Source organism: Pan troglodytes, chromosome 6, assembly GCF_028858775.2.
Source record: "Pan troglodytes isolate AG18354 chromosome 6, NHGRI_mPanTro3-v2.0_pri, whole genome shotgun sequence".
In the NCBI taxonomy this organism is placed as follows: Eukaryota; Metazoa; Chordata; class Mammalia; order Primates; family Hominidae; genus Pan; species Pan troglodytes.
Genome location: NC_072404.2, coordinates 152,834,540 through 152,854,921, shown reverse-complemented (window position 1 = coordinate 152,854,921; position 20,382 = coordinate 152,834,540). Strand labels below are relative to the sequence as shown.

General features: G+C 36.9%; 1 protein-coding gene across 29 annotated transcripts in view; it reads left to right on the top strand.

The window, feature by feature from the left end:
• The window catches only part of DGKI (diacylglycerol kinase iota), a 496,276-nt gene that overhangs the window by 359,511 nt on the left and 116,383 nt on the right, over positions 1-20,382 (top strand). For all 29 annotated transcript variants that reach the window (XR_010159013.1, XR_010159015.1, XR_010159014.1 and 26 more), the window contains 2 exons: positions 4,811-4,890; positions 7,083-7,127. Coding sequence is in view for 25 of the 29 variants with exons in the window: in XM_063815623.1 (XP_063671693.1) it covers positions 4,811-4,890; positions 7,083-7,127 (125 nt within the window). In the remaining 4 variants the exon portion in view is untranslated. The remainder of the gene's footprint in view (positions 1-4,810; positions 4,891-7,082; positions 7,128-20,382) is intronic.

The window sequence follows — 20,382 nt, the reverse complement described above, 5'->3', positions numbered from 1 at the left end:
CAACTCACCACTACCCCAGGGGTTACTGAGGGCCAGGAACTGATGTATGGTAGCCCCTGCAGGGTTTCCAGCTTCCTCCCCCTTAAACCCAGCATCTGTGTCCTTTCTCTAGCCATTCTCAATACCTTCCTTCTGAAGATCTGCTTAGAGTGTGCCAGTCTTCCTGATGTCCTGGTCTCTCGATGGCAGATGTTCCTTCTGGCTGTGTCTGTTCAGCTATCTTGCCTGGAGGATCCTGTTTATTTTGATCTTTGGCTTCTGCATTAGAAAAATTTCTCAATTTTCTGATCACTTTTGCCTTTCTCTTCATTATTAAAAGTGGGAAACATAAAAGCTGCCTGGAAGTTCTGAGCTCATGCATAAAGGTTATTGACTTCAAGCTTCGATGTGGGGGAACTGAGTGAACTGTTTCTTGGGAATGATGAATCAGTGCTGTCTTTAGACCTATGGAAGAGGTGCTTCAGCTTTCGATATCCTAGATATGTCCCATTTCTGGCTTTGCCCTGCTTCATGGGATGATTTGTCTAAAGTGCTAAGGAAAAGGGCTCGTCCAGGGATTTCTCTACCCTTTTCTAGACTGTGCTTTGGATTCTTAGAATTCCTGCCCCAACAGCTCCAGACCTGCTTTTAGGATCTGCGTAGGCCTCTTCTTCTGGTCTAGTCTCACAGGAGTCATGTAGAGTGGGCATAGGACTAAGGAAGGCCCTTTGGGGCAGCAGTTTGCATGGGCTTTGGAGAAAGTTTGGGGGTATGGTCTGTAGTATCTGTATACATAAGCACAAGGTCTTTCATGTTTTGAACATCCATGGAGTGGAAAGAGAAGGAGGTCTGACTATGGACCACAAGCACCATGTTTTGTTCTAATACTCCTTGGAGTACAAGAATTATGAGTTTCAGCATCTCATTTAGGTAACTACAAAGGAATATTTATCAGGATAGGAAGATAGAACATATTTCATTTAACAGTTTTGGGAATTAACATTAAACTTATAAATATCTAGAAATATGGAATGCAGGTCTTTATGTTCTTGCCTTGAGCCTTATAAATGTTGGTAGTGGGCCTGTTCTCATGTTAATATATTTCCTCATGGTTTTGTCAGATTCCACTGAGATGAGTTTTCCAATGTTTTTCCTAGAAAGTAAGGTTCTGGCTGCCAGCTTTTGGGGAATTCAGTGTGGGAAGAAAGCTGGGGATCACTGCAGTCTTCAGATGACCAATTAATCTTCATTTTCTGTAAGGTAACTGCACCTTTCCACAATGGGTGGTGGATATCTGGTGATCTAACATCCAGTGCTTCTATCTTAACCACCTCCTTTAACCTCAGCGCCTGAGGCACCCGGTACTGCCAGTTTGCAAGCCTTTTGAGGGTTTTGCAGTACAAATTATTTTGGTTCATGTCTATACCCACTAGTGGTTTAGGATTTGACTCTCTAAGGGCTCTGAGTCAGTTGCCAATTTTTCATCTACTTCATCTGTTATTTTATCCTTATTTTTGTTCATTTCTTTTAAAAATCTATTTACTGTAGGTTAGTAGTATTTCTGGTGAGAGATTAATATGTGCATGAAATATGCCATCTTATTCTGGAACACAGCTTGTTCTTTTCACTTAGTTAGAACTTGTGAATTCCATTTAATCCCTGCAATAAAAGTTCCATTGTGAAGGTTGAGTATGGACTCATGCTTCCTGGACTTAAACAAAGTCTCTGCTACCAAAATAAGATGAATTGTTGAGCTCAGGGATAGTGACACTGGTGCTCAGGTGATAAGTGCTCTCACTACTCCTAAGTAAAATAGAGGAAATGTCAAGGAAGCTTGGCAATTGGTTAACCATAGTGTAGAAGGAAGGTGGTAATTTTTGAAAAGTTTCTGCTTTCTCTTCGCCATGTAAAGGCCCAAATGGAAGTGTCAGATTACAATATTTTTCTACTACGTTGTTTTTTTACATGGCAGGAAGAGTAGAAGTTAGTTTTTAGAAAACTGGCATATAACTTATGAAACTACTGCTAGCTAATCCTTGTAGTACTATGCTAAATTAAAAGATAGATGATTGGGTATGTCTATTTTCTGGCTAAAGATGCTCAAAAGATAGTGAAAAGAGTAAGGGAGAATAAAAATTGATGTTTTGATAATTTATTTTTAAATATAGTGTTGTATTGAGTCTTTACAAAAATCCTGTATGACATCTATTCTAAACACCGTAGTCTTTAAACCAAGGCTCAGAAGAATTGACTAAGTAGCTAAGTTGAGTAATTTGCAAGACCAAAGCAATACTGGGATTTAAACCCAGCAGTGGATGACTGCATATCCTTTCTACTGCATATTGCCACCTTCTTGGAATAAATTTGACAGTTGTTGGTAATCGTGCTATAAAATTGTGGTAGGGAATGCCCTTTTTTCTTTCTTTTCTCCTCACAATTAACAGCTAAGTATTGCTCAATCAAAAGCAGTTACTCTTACTTTGCTCCTTGAAGAACAGGCAAAGTTGTTGATTTTATACCCATATTAGAGATGAATGACACATGTTTGAAAACTTCTTTTTAGCTATTCCTCTCGATTCCATATCTTGAATATACAATCTCGAATTGTAGTTTAAAATGTCTGCTATGAAGTACATTGAATTTATACTTGGACCAGACTAACTCCAAACACTGATAATAGAAGGAAATCAGAGGTGTTGATGGGATTCCTGCGTATGTATAAAATATATCTCCTAACTTAAGTAAATGGATAAACATTGATTAAAATCTATTTTCTATTTTTGCACATTTAATATTAAAAGGAAATATTAAGCAAGATTCCAATGTGGATGCTCATGTTAATTATAGCTATATTCCACTTCCAGATTTATTATCTATGTCAAAATTTCAACTTTTCCTCCTCATTCCTCAAATATTAGAAATTCTGTTCTGCTCTTATCTTGGTGGATCAACTTATTTCCGTCTTTATAGTAGGTCTAGCTGAAGATGATTACTCTAATCACTATTTTTAGGAGATCTCCTTATTGAATTTCCCTTCCATTTCCTGCAAAGATGCATGATTGCCATGCTGAAAACTTTTTGATGCTTCTGTTTATCTTTTAAAAGGAGAAATATTCTTTTAGAATGATTATTACTCCCCCAAAGATATGACAGTTACAAGTGCTCCCTATCCTCTACTGACTGCCTTTTGCTTACCTTGTTTCTTGTCTACCCTGGACAGGTGTCTTGCACCTGAAAGACAGACTTTCTCTTTTGCATCCAAACAGTCGTTAAGCCCATCTTCCTCCCTCTTTTTATACTCATTTATTGAATATCTACCATTTCTTTACTAGGCATTGGGGAAGTGAAGGTAAACAATCCACACTCACTCACAGGCTTCCATAGTTCTACAAAATCATGGATGCCTTAAAGATTTATGTATGCAGGACTTTAGAAACATAAGGGAATGGGGTGGTGGGATTGATTAGGTCTCCCTAGCAGAAACCAATCTAGGAGGTAACATTGAGATACAAACTCTTTTTCTCTAGACCACCTTTGCTCCTCTAGCTAAAACATCAAGTGAGGCTTCATGTTCTTCAGAGAGCCTAAAATCTACCCCTTCACCCAGGCAAGAATTAGCCCCTCTTTCCTATAGTTTTCAAATGACTAAGTTAATACACTTAATACGGCCTGTGTTATACTTATCATTTTTTTGTTTATATATATGCCTTCTCTACTACGTGGAGATTCTTCAAGGTTTTTTATGCATTTTAAATCTTCTGTGTATTATGAATTTTTAAGGCCCCAGTACTTTGTATTTTCAGACAGATTTATGGATGATGGCTTTAAATATACACTCAATGAGTGAATGATTGTAAAAAATTCTTAGAGAACACCACTGTCTTATCATTTGCTTGCTACTTACCAGTTGGTTAATTCAAAATTTTGAAGGTTTTATGTTAGATCATGGATTTAATAGTGTAATTGTACTTTTAAAATGAGAAATTTGTAGATTTTTTTTTAAGTTTTGGAAAGAAGACTATTTTTCAGTATTTCAGGACTCTTGTGATTCTATCTGAAGTAGGTTCTATACACTAAAGCCACTGTGTGTGTTTGACACTACCTAAGTAGGATATTTTATAAGGTGCATAACTTAGTCTTGTCTTATTGTTTTCTGAGGTCCTACTGTTACCACTCTTACATTGGCCATCCTTAAAATTAGTTGGATTTTTAAGCTTTGCCTCTTCTAGAAGCTGTTTTTTGTTCTTTTCTTTCTAACATTTTATGCCTTTAGTTGTGATGTTGGCCACCAGGTAGCAACAGTGCCTTGAGTAGCTCAAGTCTCATAAATAGGAAACTGTTGTAGACAGACAAAAAGATGAAGTTGTCTGCATTCAGGAAGGAAGGAGTAAGTGTCCAGAATCCTCAATTTTTAATTCCCCCGGCACTGCATCCTCATGTTGTCTATTGCAAGTGCAAGCATAAATTTATGCATAAGCATAAAAAATGCAAGCATAATTATCAACTGTCCATGAGCAGCCTCCCTGTTCTGCCAATCCATCGTTACTGCGACAATTCACTTCATCTCAGGGCCAGTGAAATACAATGAGATGAGGGGCAGGTGGCAAGGGGCAACATGGATCATGCTAGGAAAGTGTGTGACAACTGCAAACAAGAAGAGACTGAAATAATAAAAAAGGTGTAGGGAGAAAGTACTTCTTTCTTTTTACGGACATATCTAAAAAACCCATAATATTTATGAGATTGTTTTTTAACCATGAGAAACACATTTATGGTGATATAGAAAAATCAAATATGTTATTTTAGATTTTTCTTCTTCCTTCACCCTTAGCGATACCTCTGGGTATTCTAGTTGTGCGTGGAGACTGTGATTTGGAGACTTGCCGTATGTACATAGACCGCCTACAGGAGGTGAGTTTATTTAGCCAATTTTTTATTCTCCTCAACTTTCCATTTTTGTAAACAATTACCAGCCATATATATTTGCTTCTGAAATGATGCATTTGGAGAGGAAGTGGAAATGTGGTGGCTTTGTCCTTCAAGCATACGCTGTATGTCACCCTCTCCCACTGTCTCCGTTGTTCACTCCTCAGATGGTTGAAATGGGAAAGCATTGACTACAGGGTGCTGTTGCCCTGGTGTGTTCCATAACTATAGCTTGGAACTTGTCATTTTACCAGACACATACCTGTATATTTGAGATGTTCAGAATTTCAACAGGGACTGATAAATAATGAAAGAAAACAGTGATATTTAATGTTTTGTGTCTGACACTTATGTCAGAGACAGCTAGATTTTGTAAACAAAAAAATAAATAAAACTTCTATGGGAAAGAAAAATCCTCTACATCTCATAGGAATTTGTCAGAACACAAAAGAATAATCTATTTTTTTCCTCAATCTAGTCTTGCTTTAGAGAAACAGAAAGGAAGTGACCCCGTATATGGCACTCCCATAAATGTGAACTGCACCAGCAAAGCCAGGAGACCCAAACTCATCATTACAATTGTTGTTGGTTGTTTTTGCAAAAATTTGAGGGGGAGTCTTAACCGTCTCCATTCCACAAATTGCAAAAAGCATATATGACGATTTCTTTATCATTTTTTTTGATGAAAGATGTATATTAGAGTCACTTTTCTTGGGTGTGGCCTAGACATTTGTATTTTTAAAGCTGTTGGGTTGTCTTGATACCCCTTGATAAGCAATTCTGTCCCAGACAACATGTTATACATAGGTAAATATTGTAAATAAAGTAGACACATACTGTTTAAAATCCCTCTGAGTTGTAACCACTTCACCCTGAATATTTGATTCTGTTTCTCTTGGTAGAAATAAATTCAGGGGAGAGGCACATAGTGATGTGAAAAATTACTGATTTTGAGAAATAGATGACAAATATTGAATACTGATGTGGATGAGAGAAAGATGGTCAACAAATTTTACACTTACGGCTTCATTAAGCTATTTTGACTGAGGATAGCTGCTTAAACAAGTTAAAATACATGTATTTTTAGTGACTCAGGTCCAATTCTGTTAATATGTTCCCAAACTTCTAGTATCTCATTTCCCAAAATAATGTTTGTATTTTGCTGTGGAATCTCACTCCAGAAACCTGTAATGAAAAAAAGGAATCATAATTGGTACCAAACCTTTTTACCTTTTTTAAAAATTAACACATGTAGAGCTTTGTTAGCAAGACTTCACAGTAGAATAGTATTAATACACGATTGATGAATTGACTTTGTTAAAAACCAACTTAACTAACTTAATAGCATGCTTAATGCACCAATACTCAAGTAAAAGTAGGATTTTTAAAAAAGAGGCAACTCAACAAATAAAGAGGAAAAATTTTTAAAACTAATGGAAAGTAATGTGATGAAACCCTGTGGGAAACAGGTGTAAGGACAAAGGTACCCAGGATTGCTGATATCTGTAAATAGAATCACTACACTCATTAGCAAGGAAGCCTAGGAGGCATGACAATGGTGACAAGTTCGTTATAAAACTTTATGAAAGGAGTCAGGCTTTCACAATCTGCCAGTAAAACCTCATTAATTTCAACCCTGTTAATTTGCACTTTGTGATAATGTGGAGGTGATTGGTGATTTTCTCTTTGTAGTCTATGAAAACCCCTATTTGCTAAGCGACTTATCAGTATAAACAGTTACCATGACAGTATGTATCTGGTCTAAGGTAAAGAAAAGCTTTCTAAGTGTTTAAAGGGATTTCCAAAGCCTTCTTCACAAGCCAAAAGTTTATATGCACATTAAATATAATCCCCATTTATCAGAACAAAATTGCCTGTCTTTTACTTCTGGTGTCCTCTATAGGAGATTGAAATAATAATATAACACTTACCTCTAAACACTATGTAGGACTTATAGGTTTCAACAGCTTAATGACCTTCTCTCAGTCCAACTTGGTTTGCTTTTATTATTTCTGGCATTACCTTCTTTATTTAACCTTTATGAATTTGGGTGTGTTAGATACTTTCCAGATGAGCATAGTAATATTAAATTGGGAGTTCAGTTGAGATCGAGTTGTGGGGCAGCTTGTTCAAACTAATTTTAAGGTATGGATTTTCTTTTTTCATTTTCTCATTAGGACCTACAGTCAGTTTCTTCTGGCTCCCAGAGAGTTCATTACCAGGTAACAAATAATTGACTCTCCTTGTTTCTTACCTTCTGGCCAAATGAAGTCCATCTTTCAATTAATGTCTCATTTTGATTTAGAGTTCACATCTTCCCTAGGGATAGAGTTCATTCTAAGAACCTAGTGAAAATGGTATTCTGATTCTTTTGCATTTTCCTGATTTTGGACCACCCTAGTCTAGCACAAATTTAGACTGTGGATTTTCTCCTAGATCATTTAGAAAAGATTATAAAATTGAGTGCTTTCAGTAACAAATACCAGAAAACTCAGCTGAAACTAGCTTAGCAGGGAAAGGGTCTCTTGGTTCACATAAGCAAAAAGTCCAGATCAAGGTGGATTTCTCATCCCATTTGGTCATGGCTCACACTCCACTTTCCTGCTGGTCCTTCTACTTTGTTCTCCTCTTCCTGTCAATTTTACCTCTGGGCTAGATGACTTTGTGGTCCAAGATGACTGCCATTAGCAACCAGGACTATGTTTTTTTCCATCATCTCCTGAAAAAGAGAATTCCATGCTTCCTACAACCATCAAGCAACAGTTTTAAAATGTAATCTGAGTGGTTCATCCCGGGTCTTTTGGACAATCTAATAAACCCAGTCTGCCTCTCTCTATGGCCCATATAAAGTCTGTAGGAGAACACTCAGTTATTCTTTATCCCAGCAGACTTTGGGGGTGCAGTTTCTTTCCAGCTTCCTCATCCCACTTGTGATGCACAGATCTCTTCAGCCATCCTCTTATGCATTAGATTTCTCAGACATGATGTAGATTCTAGTACACAGTATTACTCCCGACTGCAAGGAGCCCAAACAAAGCTCTTTGACTGGTCTCATTAAAGCCCTTTTATCTGAAGGCTCCTTACCCTGCCCTGTTAAGAGGAAAGGTATGTGGGAATCACAGCATGCCAACAATTCTCTCCAAATAAATCTCTTCAAACCCTTCATACTTCCATGTGGGGAGGAATATAACTATGCCTAAATTTATAAATGTGAAAATCCTGGTTTAGCACTTCACTTTGGATTTTTATGTCTATTTTCCCATGCCTGAAATTTCCAATTTAACATCCTTTAACATAAATAGAAAACACAATAATTTAAAGAAAAACCTATACCTTGTAGCCTTCTAGGTATTCCCCCTACCAATGATACCCTCTACTCTTGGCTGAAGCAGCATATCTTCAGCCTTAATGACAGGAATGGCCTTTGTGTTCTTATTTGTGTATTTATTTCTCAAACAACATATCCCACACTTCCAGAGTTCTTTCTTCCGTCTGTCTGGCCTTGAAAGGAAGAAAAGTCACTTAGGATATGTTTACATTAAAAACAAAACAAAATGAACTTCTTCTAGACTGTTTTTACCAAACACTAGAAGACAAATTTCCACCTAATTTCTTAGATAGAGCAAAACTTTCATCAGAGTGACTATTTGCATATTTACCCAGAGCCACTATCTTGGTGTAAATTTTATTTTAAAAAGCATAGTGCTTTCACAATAGCAAAGACATGGAATCAACCCAAATGCCCGTCAACGATAGACTGGATAAAGAAAATGTGGTACATATATACCATGGAATACTATGCAGCCATAAAAAGGAATGAGATCACGTTCTTTGCACTGACATGGATGGAGCTGGAAGCCATTATCCTCAGCAAACTTATGCAAGAACAGACAACCAAACACCACATGTTGTCACTTACAAGTGGTAGCTAAACAATGAGAACCCATGGACACAGAGAGGGGAACAATACACACTAGGGCCTGTTGTAAGGGTGGGAGGAAGGAGAGCATTAGGAATAATAGCTAATACATGCTGGGTTTAATACCTAGGGTATGGGTTGATGGGTGCAGCAAACCACCATGGCACATGTTTACCTATGTAACAAACCTGCATATCCTGCACACGTACCCAAGAACTTAAAATAAAAATTAAAATAAAAAAAGCATAGTGCTTTTAAAGGTAAGAGCTGATCTCTAACAATTGGCAGTAGTAGTTATAAGACTATGAGGATATTGTCTTTAAGAGTTTATACTTTTTCCTCTTGGACATTTCGAACCTTTAAAACTTTATCAAAATATGTTAGATTTATCCTAGCTAGGTTTATGAAACTACTTTTATTTATTATTCCTGGCTTATATGATGTAGTCATTTTTGGTGTGAGAGTTAAAATTCTGGGTATTTTGTACCATATTTTTTTATGCCCTATCTGTAACTATTCATGGAGATCAACGGATGGATAAGATACTACAATATGAGTGAGTTATGTATTGCATGTATTGTTTGGTAATAACACTCAGAAGGATTAATGATATTTTTCTATGTCAAAATATTGCTGCATTATTTTGTTTACTTACAGTCAAGTCAAATCTTGGTGTCAAAACCGCTGCATTATAAATGCCACATCAAAAGGTTTTGTGTGCTGAACATCTAGGATAACGAATGCAGTGATCAGGGATGAGTGTTAGGGGTGTCACCTTTTCCCATATCCTTCCTTAGGACAATGAAGGAGCCAGAAGAGTGATAAAAATCAGGGGCCTTTGAGCATGAAGGAATGGTTGGAACAAAAAAGATCCAAGAAGCCCAGAATTTGCTCATTAAACAGGAAAGAAAAAGAGACTGTGTTAGAATTAACGTGGCCAGAGCACAGGGAGAAGCTAATGAGGAATTTCCTGAGCAGGGCAAGGAGAGCTGGTTGAAGCACGAAACTGGGAGAGATAAGCTTTCATGTTTGGCCAAGATCATCAAAGGAGGAATGAGTTGGAGGCATAGGAAATAGACTTCTGTGTTAGCCGTATTAGTTTTGATATGTCTGTTAGATCCAAGGGGGTTGGTGAGTAGGCAGTTGGGTATACGAATATTAAACCTCATTAAAAAATTCCGGCCCAGAGATAGAAATTTTGGAGTCATCAGCAAATGGATGAATGGTGCTTAAAACTACAAGACCAGAGGAGATCACTTAGGGAGGAGTTCAGTTAAAGAGGAGGGCCCAATGTTCTATCTATGTTTACTCATGAGTCAAGAAGAGTGCAGGTTCAAGACAGCAACTGGTCAAGAAGAATCATGGAAACTGAGATAAGCAGCAGGGAAGCTGGAAATCAAGGAGAAGGTGGTATCACGAAAGCCAAGAGTGAAATGTATTTCAGAGAGGAAGGAGTAATGGACAGTGTCAAATGCCATTGAGAGGCTGAAAAGATATGGATTGATTTCTGTATTTTTTTCTAGGTGTGTGTATTATAAAACACATGGGATATAGGTGCTATTAATTTTTATGTAGAAGGTGACTGGCAGGAAATTTAATACTAAATCTTTCATTTCTTAGTGCAGAAACTGATTACATCAGAATTCCCTAGTTTGTCCCGGTGGGAATAAGGAGTGTTATAGGTGAAAAAGAAACATGAACGATGAAATGCCTTAAATGCCTGTTAATGAAGTTTCTTGTCTATGAGATGACATTAAATATGCTTGGAGGATTAACTGTGAAGAGAATAAATTAATACCAGTATGTTTGAAAACTTGAGAAATTCCTGTCAGCTCACTAATTTGCAGCTAGGATTTTAGCTGACTGTTTTCTAAGACGAGAAAAATCTCAAGAGAAAAGCAGCATTTAGAAAGGTGTACACGTGCCCAAGACACCTTATTAGTGAGCCATATGGCAGTTTCTCGCCACTTAAGCCTTTCATTGCTTTGGTTTCTTCCCTTTCCAAATGCATAGTGAATTGCCAACAAAGCACTGAAGCTCAAAAATGACACCTCATGTTAACCTAACAAGGTATCATGGGTTATACAAGAATGTGTTAGATATTTATAGCCTGTTGAAAATTCCTGCCTACACCATCTCTGAGGTCAAAATTCAAAGACCCCTCCATCCTAATAGCATCGATGTAACCTGTAACTAATATGTTTTACAAGCAAAATGCACTGCACTTGCAGATTTAGGATATTCTTGGGGTTGCCAAATGAACAAGAATTAACATAAGAATTGGACTCTACCTGCTTATTTGATAAGGGTCCTTTCTGAGGCCACCTACTTTGAGATAATTCCTTCTCTGCTTCCTCCCTCGAAAGCATGATATCCCTTCTTAACCCCAAATCACAAAGGTACTAAGGAATAGAGGCAGATGTGCCATTCTAGTGATTTCCAGCTGGGAAGAATTTGCTCCCTGTAGGGGACATTTGGCAAGGTCTGAAGACTTTGAAATCTGTTGGATAAAGGCCAAGGATGCTGTTAAACATCTTATCGTGCACAGAGAAGCCTCCTACCATGAAGAATTATCCAGCCCCAAATGTCAATAGTGTAGAGCTTGAGGAACCCTGAGTCACTCTGATGGTTCTCAGTACATAAATGAGAACCCCAGATAGGTATAAGACCTAGATGAGGAAATGGAAAGGAGAAAGAGAGAAGAGGAACAAAAGAAAAAGTAGGGATGGAGAACAGAAGGAGGCATTTATAGATGTAGTAGGGTAGAATAAAGAGAGAACTAGGAGCAATTAGAGGGGTTTTTTTGTAGACACCCTGGGTTTCCCCATTTCCCCAGGGTGATGCTTTATGGGGCATTAAATGGTAGGAATTATAACTTGAGATTTTAGTGCATACCACAGGATTCACCTGTAGGTGCAAAAATAGATTCAACCAGGTGATTACTTTCTCTAAGAATTAATTCACTTAAAAATAGTACCAGAATGGTTGGAATATTTAAAAATAGAGAAAACATTATTGAAAAGCCTTTTCATTCTTCAGGGTGGTACAGAGGTCTTTCACTTTCATAAGAAAAAAAAAAAAACCTCTTGGTCATATCGGAGTCTACGTTACTTGTTCCTCCGCTGATGTCCTTTGTTCCTACATGCCTGCTCTTCTGGAGGACCAGCCTGTGTTGTATTCCATTAAAATTGTGTCTAGTTCTAGGCAAACAGCATTTTCCTATAAATATTTCATTCATCCCCTTTCTCTTTATTCTGGCTGTCCTTATTCATCTCTCTCCCTTCTCTGAAATCTCTTCCTCCTCCATTTGTTTTCTGGAGTCTAGAAGAGTCCTTCAATAGATAGAGTGGGACAAGGTTTAGAGAGTCTTCCTGGGAATTGATTTATCTTGTGTGAGAGAGAAGGACAGTACCAGCTAGAAACTTTGGAGAATGCCATTCCTTTGGACTAGATTAAAGCTGTCAGAAATGGGTCAAATGAGGAATTAAATAAGACTTGCCTAGGGTCAGGTCTGTTGTCTGTTACGAGTGAAGACAGTACTGGAGTTGTCATTATTGCTAATGGAGAACTTTCTCACACAAAGGGACTCTTGAAAATGTTAGAATATTGCTTATTTCTATCTTCTACCCCACTGTCACTGTTTCTTCATCTTCGAAATCTGGGTTGAAGAATGGCCATGCCATTTCTGTATTCCTCCACTGTAGGAGTCATGAGTGGTAAAGTAGGTTCGAGATGAAGGGGTTTTAAGATATTAAAATAAATAGTAGCAAGCCTATTTGGGGCTGTAGTTAGACAGAGACACATACATACCTATTTGTATGCAACATTATGTTAAAAAAATGGATAGATGGCTTGTATGTGGGAGATGTTGGGGCAGACAGATGAGAATTTTGAATGGGTAATGAGAGAAATTTAAAAGTAAGGTGATTATTGATTGGCCATTATTAAATGAGGCAGGGATTCCCAAGCCATAGAACTTTTGTTTTGTTTCTGTTTACGTCCTTTCTCAATTTTATGAAAGAAACAGAATTTCATTCACATTGAAGGCATAGTTCAACACTAGGTGAATATTGCTTAATTGGAAAACTTACTAGTGTGTGATGGGGCTGCTGTGCCTTCATTAAATTATGTGTGCATCAGCTATGAGCAATTGCATGTGAATTAAGGGTAACTTTGGCATATGCATGCCAAATAGTGGTTCAGATGATTTTCTCATCAATTTTATATAATTTATGCCAGTTGGCTTTCAGAAATATATATATATGAGGAATGTCAGTTTTGTGTTTGTGCATGTGCCTATATTTTTAGCACAAGAAACATATTTTCCATTAATATATATCATAAGAGAAGATTCACATATCAGGGATTTTTGAAATGAGCAGTTTTTGCTAATATTATTCATTTAAAGAGCATGTAATTTTAGAAGATTATTATATTTAAAATAGAAAGGAGCATGGTATATCTAAGGTTATGTCATTTGGCCTACAGCAATGACAGTTGCATTCATCTAAACCACACCATTTATATGAAGAAAAGTAACAGATCCAAAATGGGCAAGTCAAGTATCTTATCTCTTTGATGAATCATTGATTTGATCATGCAATTTGAGAGGACTGGGGAGACTAGAGGCCCTAAATTACCATTGAAAGCTTTGGATATGATGGTTAGAGGCACAGTTCAGGGAAATATAGCTGCATTCATACAATCCTATTGCTTCAGTATCTACTGTCAGATGCTTTTGAAAGACGCATATTTTTAAGATCGTATTTTTTCTCTCTATTGGAAAATAGGTCACTGTACATTTATTTAATGTGCAGCATTCACAAATCAGACATACTCTGACCATTCGTGTTCTTGTGTAGTGATGAGAACATCGCCAGGTCCAACCTAGAGCTTCCATGAAGCTAAGGTCTGTCCTGGAACCAATATTCACCCCCTTTCCAGGAGCCATTTGTTTTTCTTACTTCCTATTTCCTTCCAAGTCTAATTCACGGTCCACATTGCACTGCTTTTCACCCTTCTGCAGAGACTAGAGGATGCCCCTGAATCAAGGAATCCTTAATGCCAGGGCTACCCAGTCTACCAGTCTTCCAGACCCTCTGAGAACAGAGAAGGTGTTTACCTGATGTGAGCTGTGTGGATTAGTAACGAGAGTTACTTTAAACACGAATTAGAGAAAATTCAGTAACACCTGTCTATTAACATCACTATCACTCACTTACACTCCAATTATTATTATTTTTTTGAAGTACAAGAGAAAGGTGTATAGATAGACGTGATGCAGGAATTATTTGTACCCTGCGTACGGAAGAACCCATTCATCTGTGTGGTCATGGTAGGTTAAGAATGTGCGAGCATAAAAAGTTTATGGACTATCGTGGTAAATTGTGAATTCCTGTCTGATATTCTGCTTCTCTTTATTCCTGCTCCATTTTTAACCCATACAATATGCATTTCTCTCTGATATCAAGGTCCTCATGGTATATCTCTTGACTTTTATAAGCTATGTGTGTTCTGCAATCTGCCAGGTTTTATAATCTTGGTTTACCTCAGTTTTGATATTGTACGTAATTCTAGACTTCTGTTTGGTTTTTAACTCTCCACCCAATGTAGACCTTTATGGTGCGCATTTTTGTTTTCCCACATTTATACAAAGTTACGCACATAGACATACATGAATACATATGTGGGGATTGTTGTTTAAAAATACAAATGTAGCTGGGTGCAGTGGCTCATGCCTGTGATCTCAGCACTTTGGGAGGCCATCATGGGCAGATCACTTGAGCCCAGCAGTTTGAGACCAGTCTGGGTAACATGGTGAAACCCCATCTGTACAAAAAAACAACCCCAAAATTAGCCGGGCGCTGTAGTATGTGCCTGTAGTCCCAGCTACTTGGGCACCCGAGGTGGGAGGATTGTTTGAGTCCAGGAGGCAGAGGTTGCAGTGAGCTGAGATTGCACCACTGCACTCCCGCCTGGGTGACAGGGTGAGACCCTGTCTCAAAAAAAAAATAAAAATTGTACTAAAAATAAAAATGTGTTTACAATTTGCATGTGCACACTATACATATTATACCACAATTTATTTTTAACAGTAACGTACCATGGAAATTCATCTTGCTAATAGGTGAAACTCTAATTCAGTCTTTAAAAATTATCACTCTATTCCATGGTATATATTTAATGCTGTTTCTATGGATGGCATTTTTAGGTTGTGTGGTATTGTTGCCAATGTTTGCAAAATTCCGATAAACTTTATGGTACTTCAAAAATAAAATCATAACAGAAATGAAAACCATGCAACATGCTAAAAACATATTAAGGTTGGCTATATTTGTGTGAAGATTATAAGTTACATAATGCATACAGCAAAGTTACCCAAAATCTGTAATTGGATTTTTCTTCACATGGTTGTAGTCTCGGTTCCTGTGTCTGGGTTGGGGTTGCCTACCATTCCCATTGATTACCATATTTCTGTGGAATTCTTAGGCAGCAGGGAACGCAGTGGTGGGAAGTGGGAAGAGAGCAAGACTGAAGAATGTGTCGGGGCAGGAACTCTGAGCTACCAGGAGCAAACTGTCTGGTAAGAAACAGGAAGCTTAGTTTGACATCTGTGTAAGATCCTTGACTAGAGTAGAATGAGGTCTTCATAGCCATTTAGATCATTCTAGGTTTGCTTTCTTCCTGCTTTTGTTTGAGCTGAGTCTAGAAGATTCTGAGCTCTCAAACTTGATCTATACCAAACCTCACTCTTCCTTCAAAACCTGAAATTGTAATTCCTCTAGAAGCTGTAAAACCCTGTGCATAAGATCATGAGCTCTGAAGTAAAAGAAGTCTGTACTCTCCACCACTGAATAGCTTGGGGCTTCTGGGTAGTTTACTTAAATTCTCACCACTGCAGTTCTTTATTGTGGCCAGCTCTTACATGCAGGAGAAGAGGTTCAGGAAGAATAGTGGGGTGGATTGCAGGAGAGGTAGGTAGGAGCTAGATCATGCAGCCTTCTTAATAACAAAACGAAAAAAGCCTGCACATGCATAGAAGATTATGGGTTAAAATTAAGCTATTATTGAGACTGTAGCCTAATATTTCTGAATTATCTCTGTGGCAGTGTCCAGGTAACCCTAAAACTAAGGGAGATGACTATGTGAGACTTGAACACTCCAATTGTGAATTCTGATAGTAACATATATGGCTGAGTGAAATTTTATCAAGTATAAATTATTCAGTAGATTAAATAAAAAATGGAATAGTCTAAGCTTTATTTAATCTATAGCCACCATTAATACAGAAGTAGAGCCATGTTTATGGGAAATTCTCAGAAGCAAAAAATGAGCATACCGTAAAAAGAAAAAAAAAAAAAGGAAAATTACCATCACCAAAATGTGGTTCAGTGATTTTTTGACAGCTTGTCCAGATTAATGTTTCTTATCCTTCACTGCCAGACAGTGGAGATGAGTCAGGGCAGAAGCTGTAGGTGGAAGACTAAGAGTAGGAAGGAATGAAGGAGAGCCAGAGTCAAGAGCTACCTGTTCTACTTGACATCGTGACAGCTGGCCTCTATGTAACTGGGTTGGATGACTCAGGATTATATCTACTGGCACTTCTTGGCCGTACATCAGCACCAGGACTATTTGAAAACTACTGCTCCAGAACAAAGGTTTTTAGCCCCAGATTTGAGACTTTGAAAGGAAAGGGCTTTCTTAAATGTGAATTGAGCCTTCCATTTGCTTTGCCAACAATGAATTTCTTCTGCTGTCTTCTATTTTTTTTTTGTTTTTAATTACCAAGCTCTGATTCTTTTGGCAGCTGGCTCAAAATCCTTTTTCCAAAATTGGTGGCTGTTGGCAGTAGCCAGGAAATAAATTGAAATCATAAGTAAAATAGTCATCCCTTGGGAAAAGAAGTTGAAACTTGGTAAATCAGACTTACAGTAACTCCAAGAATTGGAGCCAGAAAGAAGCATGCAGAGCACCTAGACTGGTTCCTAGTGTAGTGGCCACCCTTTAACGACATGGTCCATGCTTCATTTTTTGTGAGTTTCCGTCACATGCCTTGCATTTCATTGGCTTTAATAAATACACATTAAAAAGGTTGATCACAATTGTATCACAGGAAAAAGAATAATGTATAGTTTTGTGACAACTGACAAATTAGCAAGTGACAAGTTAATTTTGGTGAAACTAAGGAAATAGCAAGTAGGCAGTTACTATTGAACGGGGAAGGGAGACATCAGTAAAATAAAATGTTCCGAAATGTATGCCTGTTGGTGATAGAAGACATTCAGCCTTGAAGACAATATCCTGTATTTAAGACAATTATATAACATCTAATGTTGGGAACAGAGGCACTGGATTGCTGATTAAGACAAGCCCTATAAGCACCAAACCAACAAATGGCATGATTTCAGCCTTTGTTTAAAGCCACTCTGTTTTGTGTTCACTCATACAAATTTGTCCTATTTCTTTGTTTTCTCCAAAACTCAGAATCTGAGTGCAAATGTATTTATGGATAAATAGTGCTGTGTTAGGGGTAGCACCATCTAAATGATCTGGTCTGAAATGTGGCCTGTGTCCCATGAGACCCTCATGTGACTAAGGGCAGAATTGTTTTAGGTAAAATAATGTCTCAGCTGCCTAGCATGAGATATAATTATCTCTCAGATAATTATATCTGCACATAAACATGTTTCAGCAAATGGGTTAAGCATTTTATGTGTCATTAATTCCTCAAAAGAACCCTTTATGATAGATATTATTGTAGCTATTTTAAAATGAAGTATTCAAGGAACTGGATAAGAAACTATCCTAAACTCTCACAGCGAGTAGCGGGTAGGGCGCCAGGATTGTCGTGCCTCTCAAAGCTGGTGCGCTTCCCATCAGCCTTCCGCCGCCTCTGGGCTTGCTGCTTAATTGGGGCTGGATCCCATACAATCTCTCGCCTTGTTTTTCCATCTCATTCATCAGATCTGTCTCCCCTACGATATTTTAACACCTCAAGGACAGGAACATTTTTTGGCATCTCAATTCTTAGCTTGTCTGTGATAATGATGATCACATCCTACAACAATTTCAGTTTTGCGAAGCAGACTTTCTCACTATCTTTTTGCTCTGTTTTTCAACTCAAGTGAAATCCAGCATCCACCACCGCCACCTCAACCACCACCAACTTTTCTGTCCCTAGCCTGCTCTTCACCTCCTATTCTGTCTTGGATCTTTGAGATATATTTTCAGCACCCATTTATGCTTCGTACCTGGATTTTCTTGTTTCTTGTTTTACCGATTAGTGGCATATTTTGTGGGTATATTTTGCATATTGTCAATCTGCTATGTTGGAACATCATTTTAACATTGACTTCAAAAAAAAATCTCCAATTTTTAGTGTCCCGATGTAGGTGAAGCATTTTCATCTGCTTAGATATGTACATGGAATAGATTCAAGGGCAATTTTTTTTTGAGACTTGATGCTTTTGTACATTTTATATATGTAGAATTTTTAAATAAGTAGTTTAGTTGCATTATGAATCTGCCAAGATAGTAATTACAGTTTTTCATTGGAATTCAAATGACTTTTAACGTAGGACCTATTATGTGAGTAGCTGTTTCTTTAAGAACTCACTTTTTCTTAAATGAACAAGGTGGAAAGAGCTTCACAAAAGTTGGAAGAGGATGCAAGTGTATTTCAGGGAAGCATTTCAGGGAAGCATTTCAGAGAAGTTAGAACTCTACTTTTGCTTTTCTAACAACTCCCAAAATTGCAGTTTAATCTTCAGGTCACCAGGAAAGTCTCCAATTGTTAAAATCAGATTCCTGTGCCTTTAAGTAATGATGTATTGTTTAACTTCAATTATTAATACCATACAATGGTAAATATAAATACATTTTTTCCCTTTGTTTATAAAAATGAACATAAGTAGAAGAACTTAAGGCACTGAAAACAAACACTTGGGAGAGACTATGGATGGAAATAAGCAAAAAGTTGAGTCTTTCCGTGTAAAAATTGACCTAGTTTCAGTCTGCTCCTAGGAGAATAGCCACAAGCTCAGAGAGCTTTTGTTGTTTGTTGTTTTGGTATTACAATTACCAGTAACTTTGCATTGCTGATTCCTATTCTCATAAGGCATTTTACTGATCAGAATCTTCTTATTTTGTTGAATTCTCTGTGACCTAAATTTTTGATTCTTTAAATTAATAGCTTTTTTAGCATCTTGGAAATCTCAGATCACTTTGATAATCTAGAAAGCAGTGGTTTTTCTGTCCAGGAAAATGAACGTACACATAGACATACCAAATCTAGCATACAATTTTGGAGAGTTCAAGAATTGTTGAACCTATTTGAGGACCCATTAAAGTATTTTAAAGAGCTTTATGGCGATCAATGTGTTTTCACCAAACAAAATTGTAATGTTATCTTTAGACAAAACCTCTTTAAGAACATTGAGTTATATCAGATGTTTCTGTAGATCAAACATTTTTGCAATTTCCATCCATGGATCAAAATGTAGAGTAAATAAGTGAACAAAAGCAAACTACATTAAAAAAGTCAGGCATGGGCATAAAACTCTCCAGACACACAGCCACCTGCACATAAAAAGATATATACCATCTATATTTCCTTACCAACCTGTGGTAGTCATGTTGCTGAGGCAGTGCCTCAATCTAGATTTTACTAACCTAGACTAAATAACATCCAATTTTCTGTAATTAGAATAGCCTAGAGATAGTGCGATGGATCCTTAGGTTTTTAAAACAATAAATCAAGCATTCCTGTATTTTTTCCATTGATTTTTACATACAGAAGTTAGGATTTTTTTTTATTGTGTCCTCTGCAGCATATTCAACATCAAAATGCAGAAAGTGTCCTTGATGTTTTAGCCCCTTTATTCATAGAGAAGATAATCCTGTTTCTGTTTAATCTCTTTATTTATTAGCTTTCATAGTTGCCACTAAATATTTTGAATCACTTCCAAATTTCTTGGTCTATAATTACATTTCTCACCCAACTGAGAGACGTCAGTAGCTTTATCTGTTTTTCAAAAATGCATTAAGTACCTTAAGTTCCTTTAAAACAAGTTGTCACATGTGTCAAAATATAATTCTCAAAATGTTACACATAATTCTCATATAAATAGTTACTAAGCACATGTCAAGATTTCACTTAGCTCAACAATCAGGATGAAAATCCAGTTCAAAAAAGAGGAAAATATATACACGTGTATATATATATATTATATATATACACGTGTATATATAATATATATGTATATATAACATATAATATATACGTTTATATATGTGTATATACATATAATATTTATATGTATATACACATATATATGTGTATATATATTATATATGTGTGTATATAACAATATATATGTGTGTATATAACATATATACATATATAGTGTATATATATAATATATATGTATATACATATGTATATACATATATAATGTATATATACACATATATAATATATAATATATACATGTGTATATATTATATATACATATATACATATAGAGAGCAAGAGAGAGACTATATGTAACATATTTTTT